Below are 24,504 nucleotides of genomic sequence, written 5' to 3'. Positions count from 1 at the left end.
CAGGGCAGGGCAGTGCTCTCAGCTAGTAGGTTGCAGCGCGCGGAGAACCTAGTCATCCCGGCCCCCTGGGAGCGGGAGGCTGTGCGAGGGGCCCAGCCAGTGGAGCAGGGTGAGGGGCCAGGGGGAGCGTGAGGGCGGGGAGCTGGGACTCCTGTCGCATCAGCCTGAGAGGCGGGGGGAGCGTGCAGCAGGAGCGGCCTCACTCTCACTTGACGCTTGGCGGTTCCTCTCAGCCTGAGGTGAGCAGCTGGGTGCAGCCGCCTGGGGAGGCCGAGCCACTCCTCACAGGACTCCCCACCTCCTGGCCCCAGTCCTTTGCTGGATGCCCCCAGGGGTGCTCATTCATTTGTAAACGTCCCCAAGCCCGTGCATTGGCTTTCAGTAAGCTCCACCCTGACAACAAAGCATTTCGAAGTTTATTAAATGGTTAAAGATGGTCTAGTAATAATAATAACAGCAGCTAACATTTATCCGGTGCTTACTGTGTGCCAAACACACATATACTTTGTTGGCATCATTTAATTTAATCATCAAATTTATTTAATCTTCCCCAGAATCATCACTTTAGAAAGGGATCACTTAAGACATAGTGAAACGGGGAATTCCCTGGCAGTCCAGTAGTTAGAACTTACTGCTTCCACTGCTGAGGGGCCAGGTTCAATCCCTGGTCAGAGAACTAAGATCCCACAAGCTGTGCGGTGCGGCCAAAAAAAAAAAAAAAAAAAGTGAAACGAAAAGATTGCATTTTATACCAACACACTGATCAATCCATCACTAAGCTAGGCTCTGTGAGGGACGCAGAGACTGCAGGGGGCATCTGGTCCCTGCCCTCCAGGTGCTTGAGATTCAAAATGGTAAGAGAATTCACATAGCTGATTTGGTGCTAAGAATAGGCTTGTTCTTTTATTCCCTCATTCGACAGGCATTTATGGAGCCTGATTGTTGATTTATGCCTGGTTTATGATTTATTGGTGCTGAGCGCTGTGTGAGACGCCGCAGACGCTGGTCTTAAGGAGCGCATCATCTGCAACAAAGAAACCAGAAGTGCGGTGTGCTGGGCCCCGAAAGAGAGGGCTAGTCTGGAAGGACGAGTGGGAGGTACAAGGAGGGATGTGAGCTGGTAGTTAAGAACAGGCTTCTCTCCCAAGGTTAATGATAATCTCCGCATGGGGTGAGGAACCATCTAGATAACATATGGCATGTTTACCAACAGTGCCTGACAGGCAGTCAGCAGGCAGGAAGATGTATCTACTTTGTTAATGGAGTGAAAGGGCTTAGGAGGAGCCCTGAGTCCGTTGCTTTGCCTGCACGCTGGCCCCCGGCCCCCGGCCCCCAGCCCCCGGTGTCGGCGTTGCCTCGCGCACCCGGCTTGGTACCTGGATGCCCACCTGGAGGCTTTCCCAGAGGGGTGGGGAGGGGAGCAGGCCCCAGGCTGGGGGAGGACTGGAAGAAGGGGCCCGAGACAGGCACAGCCTGGAGGCACAGCAGAGAGTGGGCTTTTCACCTGGAGTCCCGGACCTGGAATCGCCGCCCCCCCCCAACCCCGTCCCGACCCCCGCACAGACTCAGCGCGGTGCCGCCTGCGGGGCCGGTTGGTCTGGGCTGGCCCGGGCTGAGCTGTTTAGCCCCCTGCCCTCATCCCCAGCGCCTCTCAGCATGGCTCTGCGTGTTCATTTAGACCCAGCAAGACCCTTGCCAAGAAAAACAAAGAAAATGATCTCTTAGCGGTTATTTATATTGTAAACCTCCTCTAGAGCGATTTTTTTTCCCAGTCCAGCTTGCAGTAATTTATTAAGCAAGATAAAGTGATTTTTAAGTGTGATTTTAAAGGAGTTAGGCCCATACATAGCTTGCTTTCTGTGGTTGTTCTGCTTGGGTTTGATGTTGTTCCCAGAATGAACTTAGATTTACCTTCTTCTCCTGATGGTTTGGGACCACTGAGAAAAATCCCCATTCTGTAAAAAACAGCCATTACATAAACACACTGAGGCAGAAACTTTTCTGAGATGACTGAAAACTATCACTACAGACTACTTTCTGAGAAGAGAGAAGAGATGGGAGGGGATACATGGAGCTGATTCTTTGAAGATGTTATTTTTTTGTAGCCACAGTTCTTGCTTCTCTGTTAACCAAAATTTCTGAACGTAGTGCCTGCTGTTTATCATCAGACCAAGAGAGAGAAAAGAGAAAAATGAAAGAGGCTTGAAGTGGAAAACTCTGAACGGTTTATGAAGTGGGTTTTTAAAAAATATTAAGAGAATGAACCGTTGTTTCTTTTTCACCCTTAAACATTTAAACTCTTTCAAGTTATGGCCAATTAGAAAAAACCTGGAGCGCATCTCGAGGCCCAGATTTCTCACCATCAGAAATGTGTAGCCACAAAGGAGAGGTCAAGAATTGTACTTCTGAGCTGTCTGGGCTGGAAAAGTACTGACCAGAGGAAAGCCTCGAGCTGGGGCCGTGGGCCTCCAGGCTTCTCCAGCCCACTGGCGTGGCTGTGCCCCTCGGCCAGGCGGGCTGTCAGTTGCACCTGCCTCTGAGGATGGTCAAGCCAAACAAGAAAGGAACTTGAGATTCCAGCGACCCACAGTGAAAAGCTTCTAGAGTCTTAACACTGAGCCTTTCTGCTCTGAGTCGGGCCGTACCGATGCTGTGGCAGCAGGCAGATGCGCGTTCTGCACAGGCGTCTATATTTAGGTGTGGGCAGGACGTTGCCAAGGTAAAGAAAGGCATGGTCCGTGTCGCCTCAGCACGCTGTTTGTCTTGGAACAGAGGCCCACACCGCCTGTCCCCACATCTTCTGCTCACAGCCAGGCCCTGTGTTGCCCCCAGGGTTAGACATTCTCACCGAGGAGAAGGCATCTCCCCAGAGCCCAGCAGTTTGGAAGGTGGCAGCGCCCTTCCTGAACGGTCCTTCATGCTGGTGGTACGTGCCGCCCGGCAGGGACTGGACACTGAGGTTGCCGCACTGTTTGTTAGCAGGCCGTGTGGTGGAGCCCCAGATGACCCGGGGTGTCCAGTGGCCCATCGCCTGCCTCTCTGAAGCAGTAGTCCTTTAACCCGCAGCGGGCAGCTGCTCTCTCCCAGCTCCGTCTGCCGGGCCTGCTGGCCACGTGGAGACAGAGCCCCAGTCACTGCCTGCCATCACGTACCTGGCCACCTCGGGACCACCTAAGAACCTCCCACCTGCAGAAGGGTGGCCCAGCTCAGCGGGCCTTAGCCAACCAGCAGCCCCAGAGGCTTCTCCCAGCCTCGAGCCCCCATCCCGGAAGCCCTCCCTGCCCTCCCTGCAGGAGCCTCATTCCTGGCCTGCAGTCCTCGCCTGCACTCCTCGCCCCAGCGCCTTGGCTGCCTGGTGTCACCCCGGCTGCCTGTCCAGTTCACACCCCCATTTGCTTCTGAATCACCTCTCCCAGGAAGGCTTTTGTAAAAGGGCCGATTGATTTCTTCCTGGGATTCCCTACATGGGGGCCTCCCTCGAGGCCAGGCTGGCATTCCTTCTGGAATGTTCCATCCTTCAGGGCTTAGATCCAGACCATCCTGTGCAGAGCCTTAGCGGAGTGCCTGGCCATTTGCCCCTCCGCTCAGGCCGCTCCCCTGGGACGTCTGTCAGACACCCTGCCTGCTGTGCCTTACCCTCCTGGCCAGACTGAAGACTGCCGAGGGGAGGGGAGGGGCCCTCGGGCCCTCCCATCTTAGTCGTCGTTCTATCCCCAGAGGCACCTAGCACAGCTCCCAGGTCCCTAAGGTGGAGTCCCAACTTCTGTCACCCTAAGACTGTCCTGCATCGGCCCCTCGCAGAGCTGGACAGGCTGTGGGAGGTGGTGATGGAACAGCCGCCCTGATAGGGGCTCTCAGGCCCGCGGACTGAGGGGGCAGCTGTACGCCCAGCAGGAGGACCCAGCTCTGCAGGTGGATTTGGCATTTGAGGCACGCAGGCTTCCTCTGAGGAGGGCTCGGCCCTCTCAGTTTTCAGATTCACAGCGTCCTTGGCACAGACGTGGGGGAGCCCGGAATGAGACACGGTTCATTCTGTCTCTGGAGGAGCCGTGCGGCCGTTCTCGAGCCTGCCTTCCCAGGGCCTTCAGAGCACCTCGGAACCCCCGGGACCAGGGCTCCCGCTAGCCTCGTACCCTTGCTCTCAGGGTGAAACGCATCTGTCCCTTGTAAAGAATTTCTGCTGATCCCGCCAAAAAATGAGCCCGAAGCTTGTCACCCTCAGCAGAGAAAAAGCGGTTCCATGTGGGAGGGGCAGAGCCCCCAAACCACCACCCCCCCCCCAAGGCTGCCGCCCAGACTGGCCGGCTGGGAATGAGACCCCTCCACTGAGCAGGTCAGCCAGGCCCTGGCTTCTCTGGGCCTCTCAGGGCTGGTGCCTGGGTAGTGGGGGTTTGGAAGGACTGTCCCCAGGACCCAGGTGAGCAGGACTGGAGGGGAACTGAGGGCCTTCTGGTGAGCTGGGAAGTAGCTCATTAGAGACAAGGTAGGTAGCAAGAGGAATGCCTTGATGGACTGCCATTAGTGAGCACAGCCAGCTTCTCATAAACCCTCTGGGAAATGTGCAGCCGGTGGCCTGCAGACAGCAGGGCCGGGCGCGGGCCCCACCCTGCCCGCACCCTGCTCCAGCAAAGTGACCATCACCGCTGACGCTTGGAGTTTTGTCCTGGCCACGGAGCCTGCACTTCAGGATGGGTCTGTGCCTTCCCAGGACCTTCACCGGGACTGCAGAGGAAGAAAGCCAAAACCTCCATTTCGCAAGAGAGGTGCAGAGTTTCACACGCACCTAGGGAGGATGTCTGTGTTCCGCGGAGGTCACTGCCCTTGTTTTCAGAGGAAACGTTTGTGTGAGCGCACCCGGTGGGGGGCCTCCGGGGAGAGCGGCCCCTCTCACCTCTCCTTCCGCGGGCGTGGACCGAGCCTGTGGCTCTGACCCGGAACAGGGCAGCCGAGGACCACCCTGGTGTCTAGGGTTCCACGCCCAGCTCCGCCTATGACCTTGCTTAGGCCGTGTCCCCTCTCTGGGCCTCGGTTTCCCCTTCTGTAACAGTGGGCGGGGGGACCTGACGTGTGTAAGATGATTTCCAGCTCTGACATTTCAGGACTCTGATCCTAGCTATTTATGCTCAGCCTGCTGGTTCTCCTTCTGAGATAGACTTCAGATATGCACACTGCTCTCTGTTTCTCCTGGCACCGTCGGTGATCATGTTGCTTCCTGCTTAAGTTCAGTGGCTTAGAATAAACCCGGACTCCTCACCATGGACCCTCTCGTCGCAGACCCTCTGCCCTGAGCTTTCCCACCCCAGCCACATCCTCTGCCGTCAGTCCCTGGAGCACACGCGCCCGTTCCTGCCTTCAGATCTCTGCGCCTGCCGGTCCCTCCACCAAGAGCCACCCTCCCTCTGCTCTTTGATGGGCTGGCTCCTTCCCATTTTCGGATCTCAGCTTAAATGTTGCCTCCAAGAGGCCTTACAGAAAATCCCTGTCTAAAGCAAGTGCTCCTCTGTTACTCCATCTCACACTCCGTGCGTGTTTACTCTCCTTCATGGTACTTAGATGTCTTGGAGCTATTTTCTTAGTTCTGGTTGTGTGTTAGTCTCTTGTCGCCTCCACTAGAATGTGAACTTCACACAATCAGAGGCCTCCTGAGAGTGGGAGCCGTATCTGTCCCGATCGCTGCTGCACACCCGGAGCCTAGCATCGGGCCTGGGATGCAGTGGGTGTTCCCTGTTTGTTGAATGGATGAGTGTCTGGCTGGCTGGATACTCCATAAAGAGTATCATTTTTCTTCCTGATCTCTCAGTCTCAGGTACCATTCTCCCTCAAGGGTCTGAATGTAGCAATGAGGGAGATGTTATGTAAAACAAGTGTCCATTATGAAGTCCTCAGCCAGTAGCCAAGACGGTTTGTGTTCCTGTGGCTTCAGCGCAGTTGGACTCAGATTCATTTAGCATTTCTTAAGGGCCTGCCTGATGCCAGGTTCTGGGTGAGTGCTTTCCGTTCGTATTTTATTTACCCGTGACAACCTTTGGGAGGGTGGTGGTGGAAACTAAGTCTCAGACAGATAAAGTAACCTCGCCTGAGATCACAGAGCGGTTCAGTGGGAGAGCCCAGATCTGAACTTGGGAGCACCTCGCTCCCTTCCTACCCAATGCCGCCGAGCCGAGCTGTAGCCGTAACAGAGCAGCGGCCTGAGAAGGGTGTGTGTGACCTCAGATGGCCTCTATTATCCACCCCACTAGGAGGAACCTGGAGCCCAGGGTTGACTGACCATGCGGAGCATCACAGGAACCTGACAGAAGGTCTGTGGCATATCTAGCCCCGGTGTCATACAGAGCATGGGGGCTCTGTTGGGATGAGTGATAGCTGAGAGCCCAGAGGACAGGCCCAGTGATCCTGCCCTCTCTGCGTGACCTGTTAGCTACTTCAGGAAGGCCTTTCTTTTCTTTCTTTCTTTCTATTTTTTTTTAAATTTTTGGCTGCATTGGGTCTTCGTTGCTGCGCGCGGGCTTTCTCTAGTTGCGGCGAGCAGGGGCTACTCTCTTGCGGCGTGTGGGCTTCTCACTGCGGTGGCTTCTCTTGTTGCAGAGCACGGGCTCTAGGTGCGGGCTTCAGTAGTTGCAGCACATGGGCTCAGTAGTTGTGGCTCATGGGCTCTAGAACACAGGCTCAGTAGTTGTTGCACACGGGCTTAGTTGCTCTGCAGCATGTGGGATCTTCCCGGACCAGGGCTCAAACCCATGTCCCCTGCATTGGCAGACGGATTCTTAACCACCGTGCCACCAGGGAAGTCCCAAGAAGGGCTTTCTGAGGCGAGCACAGACTCTGTCATACAGTTACCCTTCAGAGGATAGTTCTCCCGGCAAGATACTCCCTAGGAGCCTCACAGTGACTTATTGCCAGAAGCCACAGTGGCGAGACAGCGTGGGGCATGGAAGCAGAGAGACCTGGGTTTGAATCTTGGCTCTGCTGTGGTCTAGCTGTGTGACTCTGGCTGAGTCATCTGCCCTCTGAGCCATCAGCTTTTTGTCTGTAAAGACACCGTGGTGTGGTAGAGATTAAAGAGGGCCATATTTGAATATGACACAGAATTGGCCCTGGATAATTCTTGTGACTGAGCAGGTGAAGGAATGACATCACAGACAGGAGGAAACAGGTTTGTTTCCAGCATGAAAAGTATTTTCAGCATGAAAAGCTGTAATTAGGCTCTTCTATGAGATCAGTTACCCACAGCTTATAAGAGCTTACCAAAAAATGTTCATGATGTCAACAGGGATTTTTTTTTTTTTTTCCAGGTTGTTAAGTTGTGTTCTTAATAATTTCAAACAAATAACAGCAACTACTGTGTACCCAATGTCGGGTACTATTCTGAGCACTTTAAATCCTTTGTCACAACAACCTTATGAGGGAGATGCTGTTTTTGTCTTCCTTTTTCAGATGAGAAAACAGAGGAACAGAGAGATTAGGTAAATAGCCCAAGGTCACCCAGCTTAGTAAGTGGCAGAGCAGGGATGCAGTCGGAGAAGTCTGGCTTCAGAGGCAGAGCTTGTTACCCCTCGGCTAAACCATGGCGTGTTGATTGGTGACTAAAGGGGAAATCCTACCCAGGGTAAGAGAAGGCCTGCCATCTAGCTGAGGAAGCAAGGATGCTAGACCGTAATGATTCTATTCCGCTCAAAGTGGTTGGAAAATTACACTCGGAGTAAAGCGGTTGGGAAACAGTCTGCGTGCTGCAAGGGTGGGAGGGGGCCCCACTTGGGGACTGCCCACCCTCTGCCTTCTTGCCCATTTTGGAAAAGTCACAGTATTCCTCTTATTATATGTTTTGGCAATTATTATAAATATGTATTTATATTCTGTGAACCCACACACATACCTTTTAGCTTTTTTTTTTGCTGAATTTTTAAAAATCACATTTATTGAGGTGTAATTTACATACAGTAAAATACATGTAAAAGGGTACCTTTCAATGATTTTTGACAAACTTACACACCTGTGTAACTACTGCCACAATCAAAATATGGACAATGTCTATCACCCCAAAAGGTAAAGATTTCCTTGGGGCCCTTCACACTCAGATCCTCCACCACCCAGCCCCAGGCAATCAAGGGTCTGTTTTCTGCCATTACAGATTCCATCTGTATTTTCTAGGGTTTCATATAAATGCAACATATTTTTTGTTTTATTTTTATTTTTTAAATTTATTTTTATTGAGATGTAATTGACATAAAACATTGTGTAAGTTTAAGGTATACAGCCTGTTGATTTGATACAGTTATTTTTGCAATGTCAGTGTTAGCTAACCGCCCCCCATCATGTCCCATAATTATCATTTCTTTGTGTTGAGACCAATTATGACCTATTCTCTTAGCAGCTTTGAAGTTTATGATACAGTATCATTTTGTATAACACTGTGCTGTGAGCTAGCTCTTCAGGACTTATTTATCTACTAGTTCCAAGCTTGTACCCTTAAACAACATCTCTCCAATTCTCCAGCCCCTCGGCCTCTGGTAACCATCATTCCATTCTCTGTTTTAACAAGTTCGGCTTTTTTAGATTCCACATGTGTGATATCATCCAGTATTTGTCTTTCTCTGTGTGTCTTATCTCACTTAGCATAATGCCCTCAAGGTTCATCCTTGTTGTTGAAGATGGCAGTATTTCCTTCTTTCTCATGGCTGAATAGTATATATACAGCATATCTTTTTTACATGTTCATCAGTTGACAGACACGTTGTTTTCATATCTTGGCTATTGTGCATAATGCTGCAGTAAACACAGGAGTGCATGTATCTTTTTGATATCCTGTTTTCATTTCCTTTGGATAGATACCCAGGAGTGGAATTGCTGGATCATAAAGTAGTTCTCTTCTTAAGTTTTTTGAGGAACCACTATACTGTTTTCCACAGTGACTGAACCAATTTGCATTCCCATCAACAGTGCACAAGGGTTCTCTTTTTTTCCACATCCTTGCCAACATTTGTTATTTCTTGTCTTTTTGATGATAGCCATTCTAACAGGTGTGAGGTGATATCTCATTGTGGTTTTGATTTGCATTTTCCTGATGATTAGTGATGTTAAGCATCTTTTCATGTACCTGTTGGCCATCTGGATGTCTTTGGACAAATGTCTGTTTAGTTCCTCTGCCCATGTTTTCATCAGATTGTTTGGTTTATTGTTTGGTTTTGTTGTGGTGGTGGTCGTTACTGAGTTGTATGAATTCTTTATATATTTTGGATATTAACCCCTTATCCCATATATGATTTGCAAATATTTTCTTCCATTCTGTAGATTGCCTTTTTATTGTATGGTTTTTTAGCTGGGCAGAAACTTTTTAGTTTGATGTAGTCCCACTTGTTGAATTTTGCTTTGCAATCTCATTCTTCTGCATGTGGCTATCCAGTTTTCCTAACACCATTTATTGAAGAGACTCTCCTTTTCCCATAGAGTGTTCTTGGCTCCCTTGTCAAATAATAGCTCTCTATTCTGTTCCGTTGGTCTGTGTGTCTGTTTTTATGCCAGTACCATACTGGTTTGATTACTGTAGTTTGTAGTATAGTTTGAAATCAGGAAGTATGAGGACTCCAACTTTGCTCTTCTTTCTCAAGATTGCTGTGGCTATTTGGGGCCTTCTGTGGTTCCATACAAATTTTAGGATCGTTTTTTGGAATCATATATTGAATACTCTTTTGTCTGGCTTCTTTTTTGTTCAGTAAATTTTTGAGATTTATCCATTTTGTTGCATGGGTCAGCAGTTTGTCCTTTCGTATTGCTGAATAGTATCCCATTTTATGTCATAATTGTTTATTCACTCATCTATTGATGAGTCTTTGTTTCCAGTTTGGGACTATTGAACATAAAGCTCCAATGTGTGCTTGTTAAACAAGTCTTCATGTGGACATTTGTTTCCATTTCTCTGAGTGATTACCTAGGACTGGAATTGCTGGGTTATCATATAAGTGTATATTTAATTTTTAAGAAGCTGTCGAACTGTTTATCAAAATGTCTGTACCATCTCTTCCCATCAGCAGTGTATGAGAGTTCTGGTTGTTCTGCATCTTGGCCAACACTTAGAGCTGGCAGTCTTTTTAATTTTGGCCATTTGAGTGGGTATATGGTTTTTATTTCAGTATTCTAGTGATAGTGGATGTTGAACATCTTTTCATGTACTTATTTGCTGTCCATATATCTTCTTTTGTGACATTTCTTTCAGATCTTTTGCCCATGTTTCCAATCAGTTATTTATCTTCTTATTGAACTGTAAGAGTTCTTTATATTTTCTGGACATAGGTCCTTTGTCAGATATATGCATTGCATGTGTTTTCTCAATATCTTTGGCTTACCTTTTCATTTTCTTAATGTTGTCTTTCAAAAAGCATTGAATTTTGATGAAACCCAGTTTATTAATTTTTTATTTTATGGTCCATACTTTCGGTATTCTAAGAATTCTTTGCCTACCTCTAAGTCTCATTAATTTTTTTAATCTTCTTTTCTAGAAGTAGTTTTATGCTTTTTGCTTTTACATATATGTCCATGATTCATTTCAAATTAATTTCTACATATGATTTGAGATAAAGGTCAAGGTTCGTTTCTCTCCATGTGGATATCTAATCGTTCAAGCACCGTGTGTTGAAACAACTCTCCTTTCCCCTTAAGTTACCTCGGCACCTTTGTTGAAAGTCATTCGACCCATATATGTGTGGGTCTGTTTCTCACTCTCTACTTTTTTCCACCCTTATGTCAGTACTGCACTCTCGGGTTCCTGTAGCTTGGTACGAAGTCCAGGGGACAGCTTCTGCCTCATCTCGAGGTCTCTGGTGGTCAGGCCCAGAGGCTGGGCCCTCAGGAGAAAGCCTGCGGGGGGGGGGGGGGGGGGGGGGGGTGGGGGGAGTTGAATCTTGGCCCTCTGCGGATAGCCCAGGGCACCTGCATTTGCATATTTAAAGTTTCAAAGTTCTCTCTTGGTACCAAGTCAAGTCTGGTCTGAGTCTGTTTAGATGCTGCATTCACTTCATGCTGGAGCTCTGAGCTCTCACGCTTTCCTCCCTTCCATCTCCCCCTCTCCAGTGTTGACCCCAAAAGCACTTTGAGGTAGAGAACAAAAATGCCAAAGTGTCCACCTTTTTATGGGGCCCTTATCAGAAAGTTTTCTAAGGAACTGAAAAGAAGAACTACATAATGGAAAACATTTTGCAGCCTCCAGCACGGCCATTTATCTCAATAACCATTTCATTTAAAATGTGGGCCAAACGCATAAATCATATCTTGAAAGAAAGTATGTTGGTGCCACAGAAATTGCCCTGTATTCTTACCACCTAATTTGAAAAATGTGTTTTGAAGCCAGGAAGAAAGCAAGCAGGCCTGGGGCCTGGCCACCCTTCTCCCGCACGTCCCCTTCCTTCACGCCTCACGTCGTCTCCAAAGTGAATCCCCGCTACTCCCCAGTCTGAGTGGAGAATCCACACCCTGTTGTCAGTTGCTGCTGCTGCTGCTGTTTGAGAGCCTTAGAGATGAGGGGTTGAGAGCCCAAACCCACTGCTACCCGTCCTTGGCCGTCCCCACAGCAGAGCTCAGTCACACCTCCGTCTTTCGGCCGTAAACCCTCCTTAGAGCTCTTAGATGTTGGTCCTCATTTAAGGACATGCCTGGAGGGAGGGGGCTAAATATTATAGCAGGGCCCTGAGCCCCGTTTTCCAGACTAATCACAGGGGGAGGTGGTGGGCAGCCTGCACTGTGGGCTGGGAATTCCGGCTGGGGTCTTCCACTTAAATCTCACTGGGGGTCCACGGTTAAATGGCAGCATCCCACCCCCACCCCCACCGTTAGCGGGAGGTTTCTTATTTTGCTTCTCAGCACTTCCTGGGAGGGAAAAACACAAGAAACCAACGGGCACTGAGTCCCTGTGCACATAGCCACACCCTCACCTCCGCACTCCCTGGGGAGTGTCAGGATAACCCCCTCTTTACACAACCTTTTTTTCTGATCATGGAAGTCATAAGTGAGCATTATAAAAAAAATTCGAAAATAAAGAACAAAACTCACACCCATGATTCCACCACTCAGAGGCTATTGTTCTGATTTGCTTTTTACTCCTAGCACTTTTTTTTCACCAAGCATGTATGTCAGTGGGGTCAGACTGAGCATACAGTTTTATTTTCTCTTTTCAGAGATTTCTGATCATTTTCTCACATCATTAAAAGTTGCTTGAAAACATGTTTAACGCCTGCCTAAGTACTCCCTCCGGTGCCTGGCCACGCTCTCCCGCCCAGTCCCCCCCATGGTGTGGGGAGGCCACCAGTTTCTCTTTTCTGGCCCAGGGGGCAACTTGAGCCCCCTGCCCCCCACGGGCTATACCTTCTCCCCCTGCCGCCCATGTCCCTCTGCCCTAGCTTTGAGGCCCAAGGAGCCCCAGAAGGTGGAAACAAGCCTGGGTGCACTGTCACCGGGTGGTGTCACCTGAGGTCTGCATCTCCAGTCTGGTCGCTGCTCGCAGCAGCCTCTTTTCCTCGGCTTCCCTCCTGTGCCTCCTTTAAGGTGATGGCCCCCTGGCACCCCTTCCAGGGCATCCTATCCCTGTATCCCATGTCAGCTGAGTTCTTGGTGCCTGGAGCAGTGAAGTGAGGACTGGCCAGGCGCCACCCAGCATTCCTGAGTGCTGGCCTGGCGTGTTGGCCTTTTTCTCCGGATCCAGGTTCTGAGGCACGAGGCTGTCTTCTTCAGATCATCTCCTCTTGTCACTCGGAGCCCAGAGCATCTCTGTGGGTGGGAGGAGCAGGGAGGACAGGGGCAGAGGCCCTGAAGGTGGCGTGCAGGCCGCCTGTGTGCACGGGCCCTGCCTGCTCCCTCCGTGTGCCTCTGATCAGCTGCAGGGGCTGCAGCCACACGGAGGGGGGACAGACCCCACTCCTGCCACTGCTGCAGCCCCCAGAAAGCATTGCCTTTCGCCTTTCCTCCCTCCCCATCGGCTGCCCAGTGTACTTGCTATAAATCATTATTTGCATCCTGTCAGCTCCCTTGGCCACCACAGTTTCTTTCTAGTGAAACCTTAACCTTGTTCCTGGAACCGTGAGGCAGTGCACGCAGGGCCCCTGATTTAGCGCTGGTGGGGGGCCGCCGGGGGAAATGGGAAAGGCTGGTGAGTTCTCCACCAGAAGCCTCGAGAGCTCCATGCTGCCACACAAGTTCTAGCTGTGTCTCCATCCCCCTCCCCTCCACTAGCCTTCCACTGCCTGGTCTCTGGAAGGCTGAGTTTGGGGCTGGGGTTCCCCAAGAAGAGGAGCTGGGCCTTAATTCCTCTCCCAGATCTGGCGTCCAGCAGAGTCCAGGCTAGAGGAGGTCGAGAGTGTTTGGGACACAAGGATGGAGTGGCAGGTGAGTGTCTTTCAAAAGGGAGGCATCAAAGTGGTGGTGCATCAGAGGGGCCTGCAGACCCCTGAGGATGGCACATGGGGGGATTGCTTCATCTCCACTGAAGGAGGGTGAAAGGCAGGTGGATGGAGTGTGAGCAAGGGGCCGTGACAGCCGGCGACAGACAGCAAGGGCCCCTGGAAGTCCCCTGGGAGCCCTCATCATCTGCCCCGGCTTCCTTGCACAGATGCTGTACCCTCTCTCTTCCCTCTTGTTTGCCCCTGACAGCTGTCATCTGCTCACACCAGGCAGCCTAGGCAGTTCCCTTCAGTCACCCTTGTCTGAGGGGCAGAAGGATCTTGAAGCTCTCAGATCACATTGTGCCTCCATGGACGCTGGGGCATGTGCTCTGTGCTCTTAGATTCTGGACTTAACGGTGAAAGGGCAGGGTTATTCCCGTGGTGTGACCGGAGCTCCGGGTGGAAATCTGGGAGTGGGCTCAGAACCTGGGCCCTTACCCAGGGGCCCCTCCTGCTATCCTCTCCAGATGTGACACGAACAGCCCCGGGGCAGACAGGTTAGCCCGAGAGGCGCCATTGGACAGCCCCACGGCTGCTGCACACCGAGCACAGTTACCAGCCAGCACCAGTCCCGCCCCCAGGCTTCTGGGAGTCCAGAAGCAAGAACTGCCCACCACTCTGCACTCCCGGAGCCTGGTGTGTGGCTCGATGCGGGGCGGGGCCCAGGGAGGAGAATAGGGCGTCAGTGGTCTGGAGTCAAGGCCTCCCCGGAAAGTTGGCTCTACCGCCCGCCTGCCCGGCAGGAGATGCCCACAGCCCTGCCCCATCGTTCTGTGGGCGTGGAGGCCAAAGGCTTGACCTGCCAGGATCCCCAGCGAGCAGGTGGACTGAGGGACCCCTTCTTTACTGCTTGATTCTTGGATATTATGTTCACACCCAGAATCCCCCTTTCTTTTTTCCACTGTGGAATCGCACCCAGGGCAGATGGTTCTGAATCACTGTTCATTCAAAAGCCACGTATCGGGCCAGACTCTGCACCAGGGCTGGGGGCCCACCCTCAGGTGGCTCGCTGTCCTCTGGGGACTCGGGCAGATGCACAAACTAAAACGCGGTGACGGGAGGAGTCGGGAGGAACCGAACAGGCTGTTTGTCTGAGATGAGTGATTAGGGAAGACGCCTGGAGCAGGAGCCAGCCCTGCAGCGCAGAATCGAGGGGAGGGGTCTCCCTTGCCCAGAGGACGGGAAGAGCTCGAGAGCTGGGGCCGCTAGAATCTGGTGAGCTGGAGGGAGGGTCGTGGGAGGTGAGCTTGGAGAGGTGTGGAGCCCAGTGGCCCGGAGACGAGCACGGATTGCACTCTTCCTGTGTAGACAGCACCATTGGGTCTGTGGAGACCCAAAAGAGCCCCCAGGGGCCAATGATGCCTGTGGACAGGAGGCCCTGTTCTCTGGTGGGCACCTAGGGTGGAAGAGTGACCCTGGAAGCAGCCCTGCCTTCCTCCTTGGGATCCCAGCCCAGTGTCTCCACCCAGGGGGACAAAGTGGAGGCCTGTGGGGATGCCCGGGGTCAGGGAGGGGTATTGCCTGGAGTCTGGCCTGCAGCCTGCCCTCCGTTCCTCCCCACTCTTCCCTCCTCCTGCCAGGTCACCTCCTCCCCTACCTTCCTTGTCCGTGACTCTGACCTAGAATGTTGGGGACCAAGCACAGGCCCACAGTCCACTGGCCGGGGGAGCCCGGCAAGCCCTGCCCTCTCCCTGGGCCTCGGCCATGATTGGGTCCTCTGTCCCAAGCAGCCCTGCCTGGCCCGGCCCTCCTGTGGGCATGTGTCTCTCTGGCTGAACCTGTTTGGAGCCTTTTTCTGGGTGCCTCCTGTCCCCTTCCTCCTCTGGCCCCAGCGGTCCCCTGGAAGTGCTCAGTCAGGGCTCACTGACCACCAGACCCCGGCCCACCGTTGTTTCCCATAAGTTGAAGGAAAGTACTGACCACCTGGAAAGGCAGGGAATGAAGGAACCCCCTCCCCTCCTCTCGCCTAATGCCGCACTACCCAGTAAACGTTTCTGAATGAGTGAACATACGGAGTGAATGAATGGATGGCTATAGTGTTACCCACTTGGAAACATGATGGGACCTTCATGCTTCCCCCCAAGTGGACGGAGCCCTGGCTGGGAAGTCTGACAGGGAAGCCCAATCCAGTGTCCTTACCTGGTCCCCAGCATATGCCACCCCCAGACCCCTCTGTTCTCAGTCCTTCCCAGTAGAACGAATCGTACCTGTGAGGATCCCACTGAGGAGGTATGGGGAGCAGGGCTGCTCAGAGGCCCAGAGAGATTGGATATTTTAATTTTTATCTTAAAAATAAAGAAATGCTAAAACTAGGTTTCAAAAACGGTGGTAGATTTTAAATGTTTACATTTAACAAATGAACACTTTTAACACACACACACACACACACACAAATATAACCGTGCCATTTACGGGATAATTACGGTGTTTATAAAAGAAAAACCTTAGTCCATGGCAGGCTCCAGGCAGTGTGGTCCAGCAATGGGACACAAGTTCGAAATTGAAAGACAAATGGCTCCTCTGAAATGCGTCCGTCTCGTTGGGAGAGTGGAAAGGGAAACCTTGAGGCCCTCTGGGTGTGTGTGGTCCAGCGCTCGTGCTCCCTGACCCCGTGTGACGGGCCCCAGCGGTTGGAAGGCTCCCCTTCCCCGCATGCACAGTGGTGGCCCCAGCCCCGCCAACTACACACCTACACTGGCCTGAGGGCCGCAGCGCCTCCTCTGGGTGCCCTGTCACTGCTGCAGGACGGGGGCTGGGGGAGAGGATGAGGGGCCCGGGTCAGAGACTGCCCAGGCCCCCCAGCCAGCACAGGCTACCGCCAGTCCTCTCCTCGGGGGGCCCAAAGGCCGAGCCAAGGGGCAGGAGCTTAGGCTCCGCCTTCTGAACAGTGTTGGAGGACAGAGGTGAGGGACCCTGGGAGCCAGCGCCAGCTGCTCTGGCCTTTACTGCCCTGGGTTAGCTGTGGGTACTGTGTGTGCGTTGGCCGTGGGGCCACTCACTGGGTGCCAGGCTAACAGAATGTCAGCTTCTGCCCTTCACTGTTTTTTTGGAAGGAATTATGCTCAACAGTAAGGAAATGGAGAGAGAAAGTGGAAGAAGCCTCTGCTCTACCCCTTACTAGCTTGGCCTCCTTGACAGGTTACATAACTTCCTCTGCACTTGAGTTGCCTACTTGGTAAAAGGGGACAGTCACCCCAGTGCCCTCAGGCTCTTGAGAAGACGGAGTGTAGGCAGGTGTTTGGCCAAATAATATTCCACTGTAGGGAGAGACCACATTTTCCATTCATCGCTTGGTGGGCAATTGGGTTGTTTCCACCTTTTGACTGTTATGAATAGTGCTACGGACATTCGTGTACAAGTTTTTATGTGGACATGGGTTTTCATTTCTCTTGGGTATACACCCAGGAGTGGAATTTCTGGGCCATTTGGCAACTCTATGTTTAACTGATGAACTGCCAGACTGCTTTCCAAAGTGGCTGCACCATTTTACACTTCCAGTAGCAACGTGTGAGGGTTCCAGTGTCTCCAAATCTTCACCAACACTTGTTACTATCTGACTTTTTGATTAAAGCCATCCTAATGGGTGCAAAGTGTTATCTCTTTGTGGTTTTGACTTGCATTCTCCTGATGCCTAATGATGATCAAGTGTCTTTTATGTGCTTCTCAACCAGTTATCTTTTTTGAGAAATGTCTATTCAGCTCCTTTGCCCATTTTAAAAAACTGGGTTGTCTTTTTATTATTGAGTTGTCAATGGTCTAGATACAGGTTCCTTACCAGATATGTTTCTCTCACTCTGAGTTGTCTTTCCCCTTTCTTTATAGTGTCCTTTGATGCACAAAAATTTTTTATTTTGATTAATCCCAATTTATCTTGTTATGGTTTTGTTGCTGTGCTTTTGGTTTTTTTTTTTTTTTTTTTTCCAAATACACAGAACAGTTACTTGATTCTAAAGTGAAAAGGTATGCTCGGAGTAGCCTCACGCCCATTCCACCCACCCCATAGGTAGCCATTTACTTTAATTTCTGGCTTATCATTCCTGTTTATTTTTGCAAATTTTATGAAGAGTGAGCTTGTTGGGTCAAGAGTTGAGACCTAAACAGTTCTGTTGGATATTGCCACATTTTCATCTGTGGGTCATACCACTTCTGTCCTAGCAGTGTTACAGGAGAGTGCTGTTTTCCCAAGCGCTTGTATTTCCCACAGCACTTGTATTGGGGTTTTGCCAATCTGAGAGGTGAAAAATGTTCTGTGTAGCTTTCTAAAAAATGTCAACTTTATTAAAGTACAATTTACATATAATAAAACACACGCGTGTAAAGTGTATAGTTTGGTGAGTGTGGCAAGTGATCTACTTTCTGTCACCATAGGTTAGTCTTGCCCTTTCCAGAATTTCACATAAATGGATTTATGTAGACTTGTGTCAGACTCCCGTGACTCAGCATAGAGATTCTGAGATGTATACACATTGCTGTGTGCCTTGGTGGCTGGTTCCTTTGATGGGGAGCAGTGTCCACTGGATGGGTGTCACTGTTTGCCTGTTGATGGACGTTCGGATTGAGCCTAGTCCGTGCCTATTAGGACTAAAGCTGCCATGAGCATTCTTGCACAGTCTTTTTGCAGACCCGTGTTTGCATTCCTTGGGGTGAATGGGAGTGGAGTCGCTGGGGCACATGTGATGTGTATGTGGACTCTGTGAGTCGCCAGGCCTTTCTCCTTGGGCTGTGCCATTTCCATTCCCACTAGCAGCAGCCGGTGCGTTCCTGCTGCTCCACATTCTCGCAGACCTTTGGTGTTGCCAGCCACAATTTTTCATTTTGGCCATTCTAGAAGGTAAGGTATGCTGTCTCTTTGTGGTTTGTTTATTTTTTAAAATTTAAAATTTTTATTGCAGTATAGTTGATTTACAATGTTGTGTTAGTTTCAGGTATACAGCTAAGTGAATCAGCTATACATATATCCAATCTTTTTTAGATTCTTTTCCCATATAGGTCATTACAGAGTATTGAGTAGAGTTCCCTGTGTTATACAGTAGGTCCTTATTAGTTATCTGTTTTATATATAGTAGTGTGTCTATGTCAATCCCAGTCTCCCAATTTATCCCTCCCCCCCATCCTCTGGTAACCATAAGTTTGTTTTCTACATCCGTGACTCTACATCTGTTTTGTAAATAAGTTCATTTGTACCCTTTTTTTTAGATTCCACATATAAGTGATATATTTATTTTTCTCTGTCTGACTGATTTCACTCAGTATGACAATCTCTAGGTCCATCCATGTTGCTGCAGATGGCATTATTTCGTTCTTTTTTATGGCTGAGTAATATTCCATTGTATATATGTACCACATCTTTATCCACTCCTCTGTTGATGGACATGTTGGTTGCTTCCATGTCTTGGCTCCTGTAAACAGTGCTGCAGTGAACATTGGGGTGCATGTATCTTTTCGAATTATGCTTTTCTACGGATATATGCCCAGGAGTGAGATTGCTGGATGATATGGTAGTTCTATATTTAGTTTTTTAAGGAATCTCCGTACTCTTCTCCTTAGTGGCGCTACCAATTTACATTCCTACCAACAGTGTAGGAGGGTTCCCTTTTCTCCACGCCCTCTCCAGCATTTATTGTTTGTAGATTTAAATTTTATTTATTTATTTATTTTATTTATTTATTTATGGCTGAGTTGGGTCTTCGTTGCTGCGTGCGGGCTTTCTCTAGTTGCGGTGAGCAGGGGCTACTGTTCCTTGCGGTGCGCGGGTTTCTTATTGCGGTGGCTTCTCGTTGTGGAGCATGGGCTCTAAGCTTGTGGGCTTCAGTAGTTGTGGTGCGCAGGCTCTAGAGCGCAGGCTCAGTAGTTGTGGCGCACGGGCTTAGTTGCTCCGTGGCATGTGTGATCTTCCCGGGCCAGGGCTTGAACCCGTCTCCCCTGCATTGGCAGGCGGATTCTTAACGACCATGCCACCAGGAAGCCCTGTTTGTAGATTTTTTTGATGATGGCCATTCTGACCAGTGTGAGGTGGTATGTCATTGTAGTTTTGATTTGCATTTCTATAATAGTGATATTGAGCATCTTTTCATGTGCTCTTTGACCATCTCTTTGTGGTTTGGATTTGCATTTCCCTGAAGACTAAGCATGCTGAGCATCTTTTCAGGTTCTTATTAGCATTGTATTTCCTCTTCTGTGAAATATCTGTTCAAACCTTTTGCTCACTTTAAAAAAATCAGGTTATTTGTCTCTTTATTATTGAGCTGGAAGAGTTCTTTGTATATTCTGGATGTGAGTCCTCTTTATGTACAGTGTGGATATTTTCTCCTAGTCTGTCGTTTGCCTTTTCATTTTCATAGTGGTGGCTTTCAGAGACCAGAAATTTTGAATTTTGTGTCCTAAGAAATTTTAGCATTTCTTTTCTTTTAAGTAAGGTTGAACACCTTTTCTTATGTATAAAAGCTATTTGCTTATCTTTTTCTGTAAACTGCCCATGTCTTTGGCCTGTTTTGTTTTTTTTTTAAATCAGTTTATTGGTCTTTTTCTTCTTGATTTTAAGAGCTATTTATATGTTAGGGGGATGAGCCCTTCATGGTGTGTTGTGATGTTTTCACCCAGTGTGTCATTTGTCCTTTCAACGTTGCTTACAGTGTTTTTTCCATGCAAAATTCCTCACGTGTGTCTTTACATCATCCACTGTATCTGTTTTTATTGTTTATAGATTTTGGATCATTGGCTTCCCACTCCCAAGTTATAAAGAAATTCACCCATGTTTGCGTCCAGTATTTGAATGGTTTCATTTTTTTACACTTACATCTCTGCTCCATTTGGCGTTGATTCTGATATACAGTGAGGCATGGAATCAATTTTATCTTTTTGCAAATGACTCTCCAGTTGTCCCTATGTCGTTTATTTAAAAGCTCATATTTTTCTAATGATTTGAGATCGCATTCCTCAGACCTTTATTATTAAAATACTGAATGTCCATGTGTATTTGGACACTTTATTCTGTTCTGTTTCTCGACTCATTTGGTTCCACTGGCCCATCTGTGCTCCTGCTGACACAATCCTCTAAATTACAGGCTTTATGACATGTTTAAACACAGAGTAGGGGAACTGCCTCACTGCTCTTTTCATACTCAAAGGTTTTCTTAGATAGTCTTGCTTACTTCCTTTTCCGCATAAACTTTAAAACCAGCTTGTCTAGCTCCAGGAAAGATACTTGATTTTTTTAAAACTGAGATTGTGTTAAATTTATATGTTTACTTGGGAAAGTTGACATCTTTACTGATGTTGAATTGTCCCGTGCAAAAAACACAGGGTGTATCCCCACTTATCCCAGTTTACTTTTCATACAATGCTTGTGAGGACTGTTACAGGACTGTTTTGAAGGATTTTCTCCCTAAAGATGTTGTACATTTCATGTTAGGTTTATTCCCTAGTAATTTATCTTTTTCACTGCTCTTACAATGGGTTCTTCTCTTTCATTATGTTTTCTAACTGGATGTTGTTTGTATACAGGAAGGCTATAATTTTGTGTCGTTAATTTCATATCTTGCTATCTTACTGAATACTCGTTATTGTCTGTATTCATCTTAGCATTTATTTTCTTGGGTTTTCTAGGTATACTTGCATATCATCTGCAAAAAAGATCATTTATCTCTTCCTTAGGGTACGAACGTTTTTAAAGCTTTGGGTTACATATTGCCAAATCTCTTCTTTTAAAAAAATACGGTACCAATTTATACTCCTCCTGGAAGTGTTTCACCATACCCTTGCCAGCCCTGAGTGTTAACATTTTAAAAATCTTTGCCAGTTTATTACAACCTTTATTCGTTAAGGGGACATGGCCTCATCTTCCCCAGGTGGTGGGCGGAAGGCTGAGGGCCTAGCAGGGAACAGACTAACCTGGGAGTCCACAGTCTAAGAGGAGCTGAGGCTTAAGCTTCTCCCCTGCACCCAACTTTATTGAGGAATGGCTAACAAATGAAAACTGTATATATTTAGGTTGTACCTGTGATTTTTTTAAAGGTATACAGTGTGATCATTTAATATGCGTATACTTTTGAAATGATGACCACAGTCAAGTTAATTAACACATCCTTCACCTCACAACCCTTTTTTTATTTGTGGTAAGAACACTCAAGATCTACCCTCTTAGCAAATTTTAAAAGTATACAGTACTATAAACTATAGTCAGTAGGCTATACACTAGATCCTCAGAATTTATGCTTCTTATAACTGAAAGCTTGTACCCTGTGACCATCTCCCCATCCCCTCCAGGGCCTGGCAACCATCCATCTACTCTCTGGTTCTATGAGTTTGGCTTTTTTAGATTCTACACGTTAAGTGATATCATACAGTATTTGTTGGGGCTGAAGTTTCTGGAGGTTTACAATTAAGACTGCTGCTGCCCTCCTGAGCCCAGCCAATGGCAAAAGGACTGGCTGCCCTAGCAGAGAAACCCCACGTCCGGCCCAGAGAACGCGTTCTGGAAAATCCCTGAGCAGTTCTGTAAAAATCCATTGCCTCCCCCCAACCCCCCTTTTGCAGAGTCCCGTCATGATCAGCCCTTTCGGTGCCTTACTTGATCCCCTACGCAGCCTGGGCAGTGCCAGGAACAAGGGGAAGAGCCAGGATCCCTCCCCGCTGCCCATGCTCAAGCCAGCTCTCTGCCTGCCCTGCTTGTGTGCAGAGGTAGGGCCAGGTGCTGAGGATTCTTCCCCAGACCCGAGAGCCAGTAAGATGGATGACAGAATGGATTGAGGCTCCTGCTTTCCCATTAAAGCCCTTCCCAGGGCCTGGCCCCCCAGGGTCCTGTGAACAGCCCTGGCTACCCACTTGCAGGAGGGCGTTGCTCACTGACTGCCCGGCCCTGGCTGGCGGCCCCCCTCCCCGGAGGCTGGGCGGGAGGATGGAGAGGGCCGTGGCCCACCGGGCTCACCCCCCTCGTCTTGGCCTGGCCCCCTCCTCCAAGCAGCCTGCCCCAGCCCTGAAGCCCAGGCAGCCTTTTTACTCACATAACCCTTTCCCTCTCACCTGTGTTCCCAGCTCTGTACCTTACTGGCTGTGTGATCCTGGGCTAGTTGACTTCCCTTTTCTGAGCCTGTTTCCATCTACACTTCCTCACAGGCTGTTGTGAGGAGTGAAGGAGGGAGCATCTGCACCAGGTCGGCACAGCCCGCGGCACAGGGACGGGCTCCATAAGCGTGTGTTTATTGAATGAGAGAGTGAAAAAATAAATGAATTGTGTCAGCGAGCCCTCTGGTGGCTCCTTCCCCCACTCAGATGGTTAGAACTGGAGGAGTGTCAGATGCAGCCTTCGTCGGAAAGGCAACCACTCCTCTACCACCAGCCCCCATCCCACCCGAGGGGGCAGGCCCGCCAGGCCACCCTCAGGCTGCTGGGCCCCAGCCCCAATCCCTCCACACCATCCCCGCTGCTTCGGGCGTCTGGACCTTGGTGGTCTCATCCCACTGTCCTTGGACAGCAGGGTGCATGTAAAAGTGAGGGTGTGTCTGAGAGGCACACCCGCCGCCAGCCCTCGGCCCCAGGCGGTTGGTCCTCAGGAGAGGGGAAATTTCCTTCTCTGTATTTATTTTCCACATCCCCGACACTGAAAGCCAAGCTGGTGTTGATATTTACCTTGGCCGGGACTCCCCATCTCTCTGGGCCAGCCTCGCGTAAACACGATGTTCCTTTTCTCGGCTCTGCCAGCATTGAGGTGGCCTTTTGCAACCAATTCTAGGAATTTTGAAAGTCTGTAGGCGTTAAGTTCAGGGACCAGGCGCCCAGGGTGCGAGGAGCGCCTGGGGGTTCCACGCTGGCCTTGGGCCTTCTCCCGGGGGTTCACGCTGAGGGTGCAGAGACAAAGCCGGGCCTGTGGGGGCGAGCGGGCAGGGCCCCCCCTTATTCCTCTTGTTCCTCAAAGCCGGTGGTGGCCAGAGGGCTTACTCTGGAGGGGCGGCAGTGGTCAGCGCCACAGAAGTGGGAGTGAGTGGGGGACTGGGCAGGGCAGGGACGCTGCGGCAGTGGGAGGGTCCGCACGGCCCGGTCCAAATCCCAGCTCCCCCAGCTCGGCCACCGGGGGCTCCCTCACCAGGAGGCCTTGCGCAAGTGACCGCAGGGCTCTGAGACGTGGTTTCATTACACAGGAAATGGGGTGTCAGTCCCTTGGTGACAAGGGGGCTGTGAGGCACTGTAGGTGGCAGCCGTGTTCCTTTTGCTGTTGCCACAGCTGCACGGCTTTGAGACAGCATCATGGGCGGCGCCGGGTGAATGAACGCTCTGAACGTCTCCTGTTCTCCACGCAGATCTGGGACATGAGCGACGACGAGACCGTCTGACACGCCCCCCCACCCTGGCTGCCGGCCCACTGAGGGGCTCTCAGTCTCCGGAGCAGGACGCCACCCCCAGGACCGGTGATTCTGGGCCCCTCCAACCTTTGTGGTCCCCTCATCTCCATACCTTAAGGACTGGGGCCCTCCCTCGGCTGCCCGGGAGCTTCTCCGTTTCTTATGATTCATGGTCCCACCAGTTCTCAGCTAAATAATAACCTTGGCTTCGGCCTTGCCAGTGATCTGGGACTTGGTTCCCTCCACGAGCAGTTCTTTCTTGTTGTTGTCACGGGTGTTTGGTAGTCAGGCTCCCGGGATTCTCCTGGCCATGACCCCCATGGGGTGGAATGAGGACAGGGAGGAGTTGGCCCAACACAGAGCAGGTAGGCAAGTGAGAAGTCAGCTCCTTCCAGCAGCCATCGCGGGGGCAGCGCCACAAAGCCCCCAGAGCGGCCCTGGGCACGTGTGAGGGCTGGGGTCCTCGTCAGCGCTGTCAGCTTGGCCTGCGGGCGTGGGAGGCAGGGGAGCTGAGCCACGTGCGGGACAGAAGGGACCACACTTGTCCCAGTGAACCCAGACCCCCGCTGAGGACGGAGTCTGTTGCCCAGACAGCCCCTCCACCTGCGGGCCTGTCCTCAGCCGCGGGCTCAGGGGAGGACACAAGTGTCTGCTGCTTCGGGCTGGTGGCAGGGCCCAGGGACAGATCCTCGAAGCTGCCTGCGTGGGGCCCCTCCTGCCTCTGTACAGGACACCCGAGGCCC

The 24,504-nt window shown here is 50.4% G+C and overlaps 1 protein-coding gene across 6 annotated transcripts in view; it reads left to right on the top strand.

Annotated features, from left to right (window-relative positions):
- ATG7 (autophagy related 7) overlaps positions 1–23,992 on the top strand; it is a 333,153-nt gene extending 309,161 nt beyond the window's left edge. For all 6 annotated transcript variants that reach the window (XM_068559086.1, XM_068559084.1, XM_068559085.1 and 3 more), the window contains exon 19: positions 23,720–23,992. In XM_068559086.1, coding sequence (XP_068415187.1) covers positions 23,720–23,752 — 33 coding nt within the window. In that variant the 3' untranslated portion in view covers positions 23,753–23,992. The remainder of the gene's footprint in view (positions 1–23,719) is intronic.
- The last annotated feature ends 512 nt before the right edge of the window (positions 23,993–24,504 follow it).

This window comes from Eschrichtius robustus, chromosome 12 (genome assembly GCF_028021215.1).
Source record: "Eschrichtius robustus isolate mEscRob2 chromosome 12, mEscRob2.pri, whole genome shotgun sequence".
In the NCBI taxonomy this organism is placed as follows: Eukaryota; Metazoa; Chordata; class Mammalia; order Artiodactyla; family Eschrichtiidae; genus Eschrichtius; species Eschrichtius robustus.
This window is presented reverse-complemented; position numbering and strand designations above follow the sequence as displayed.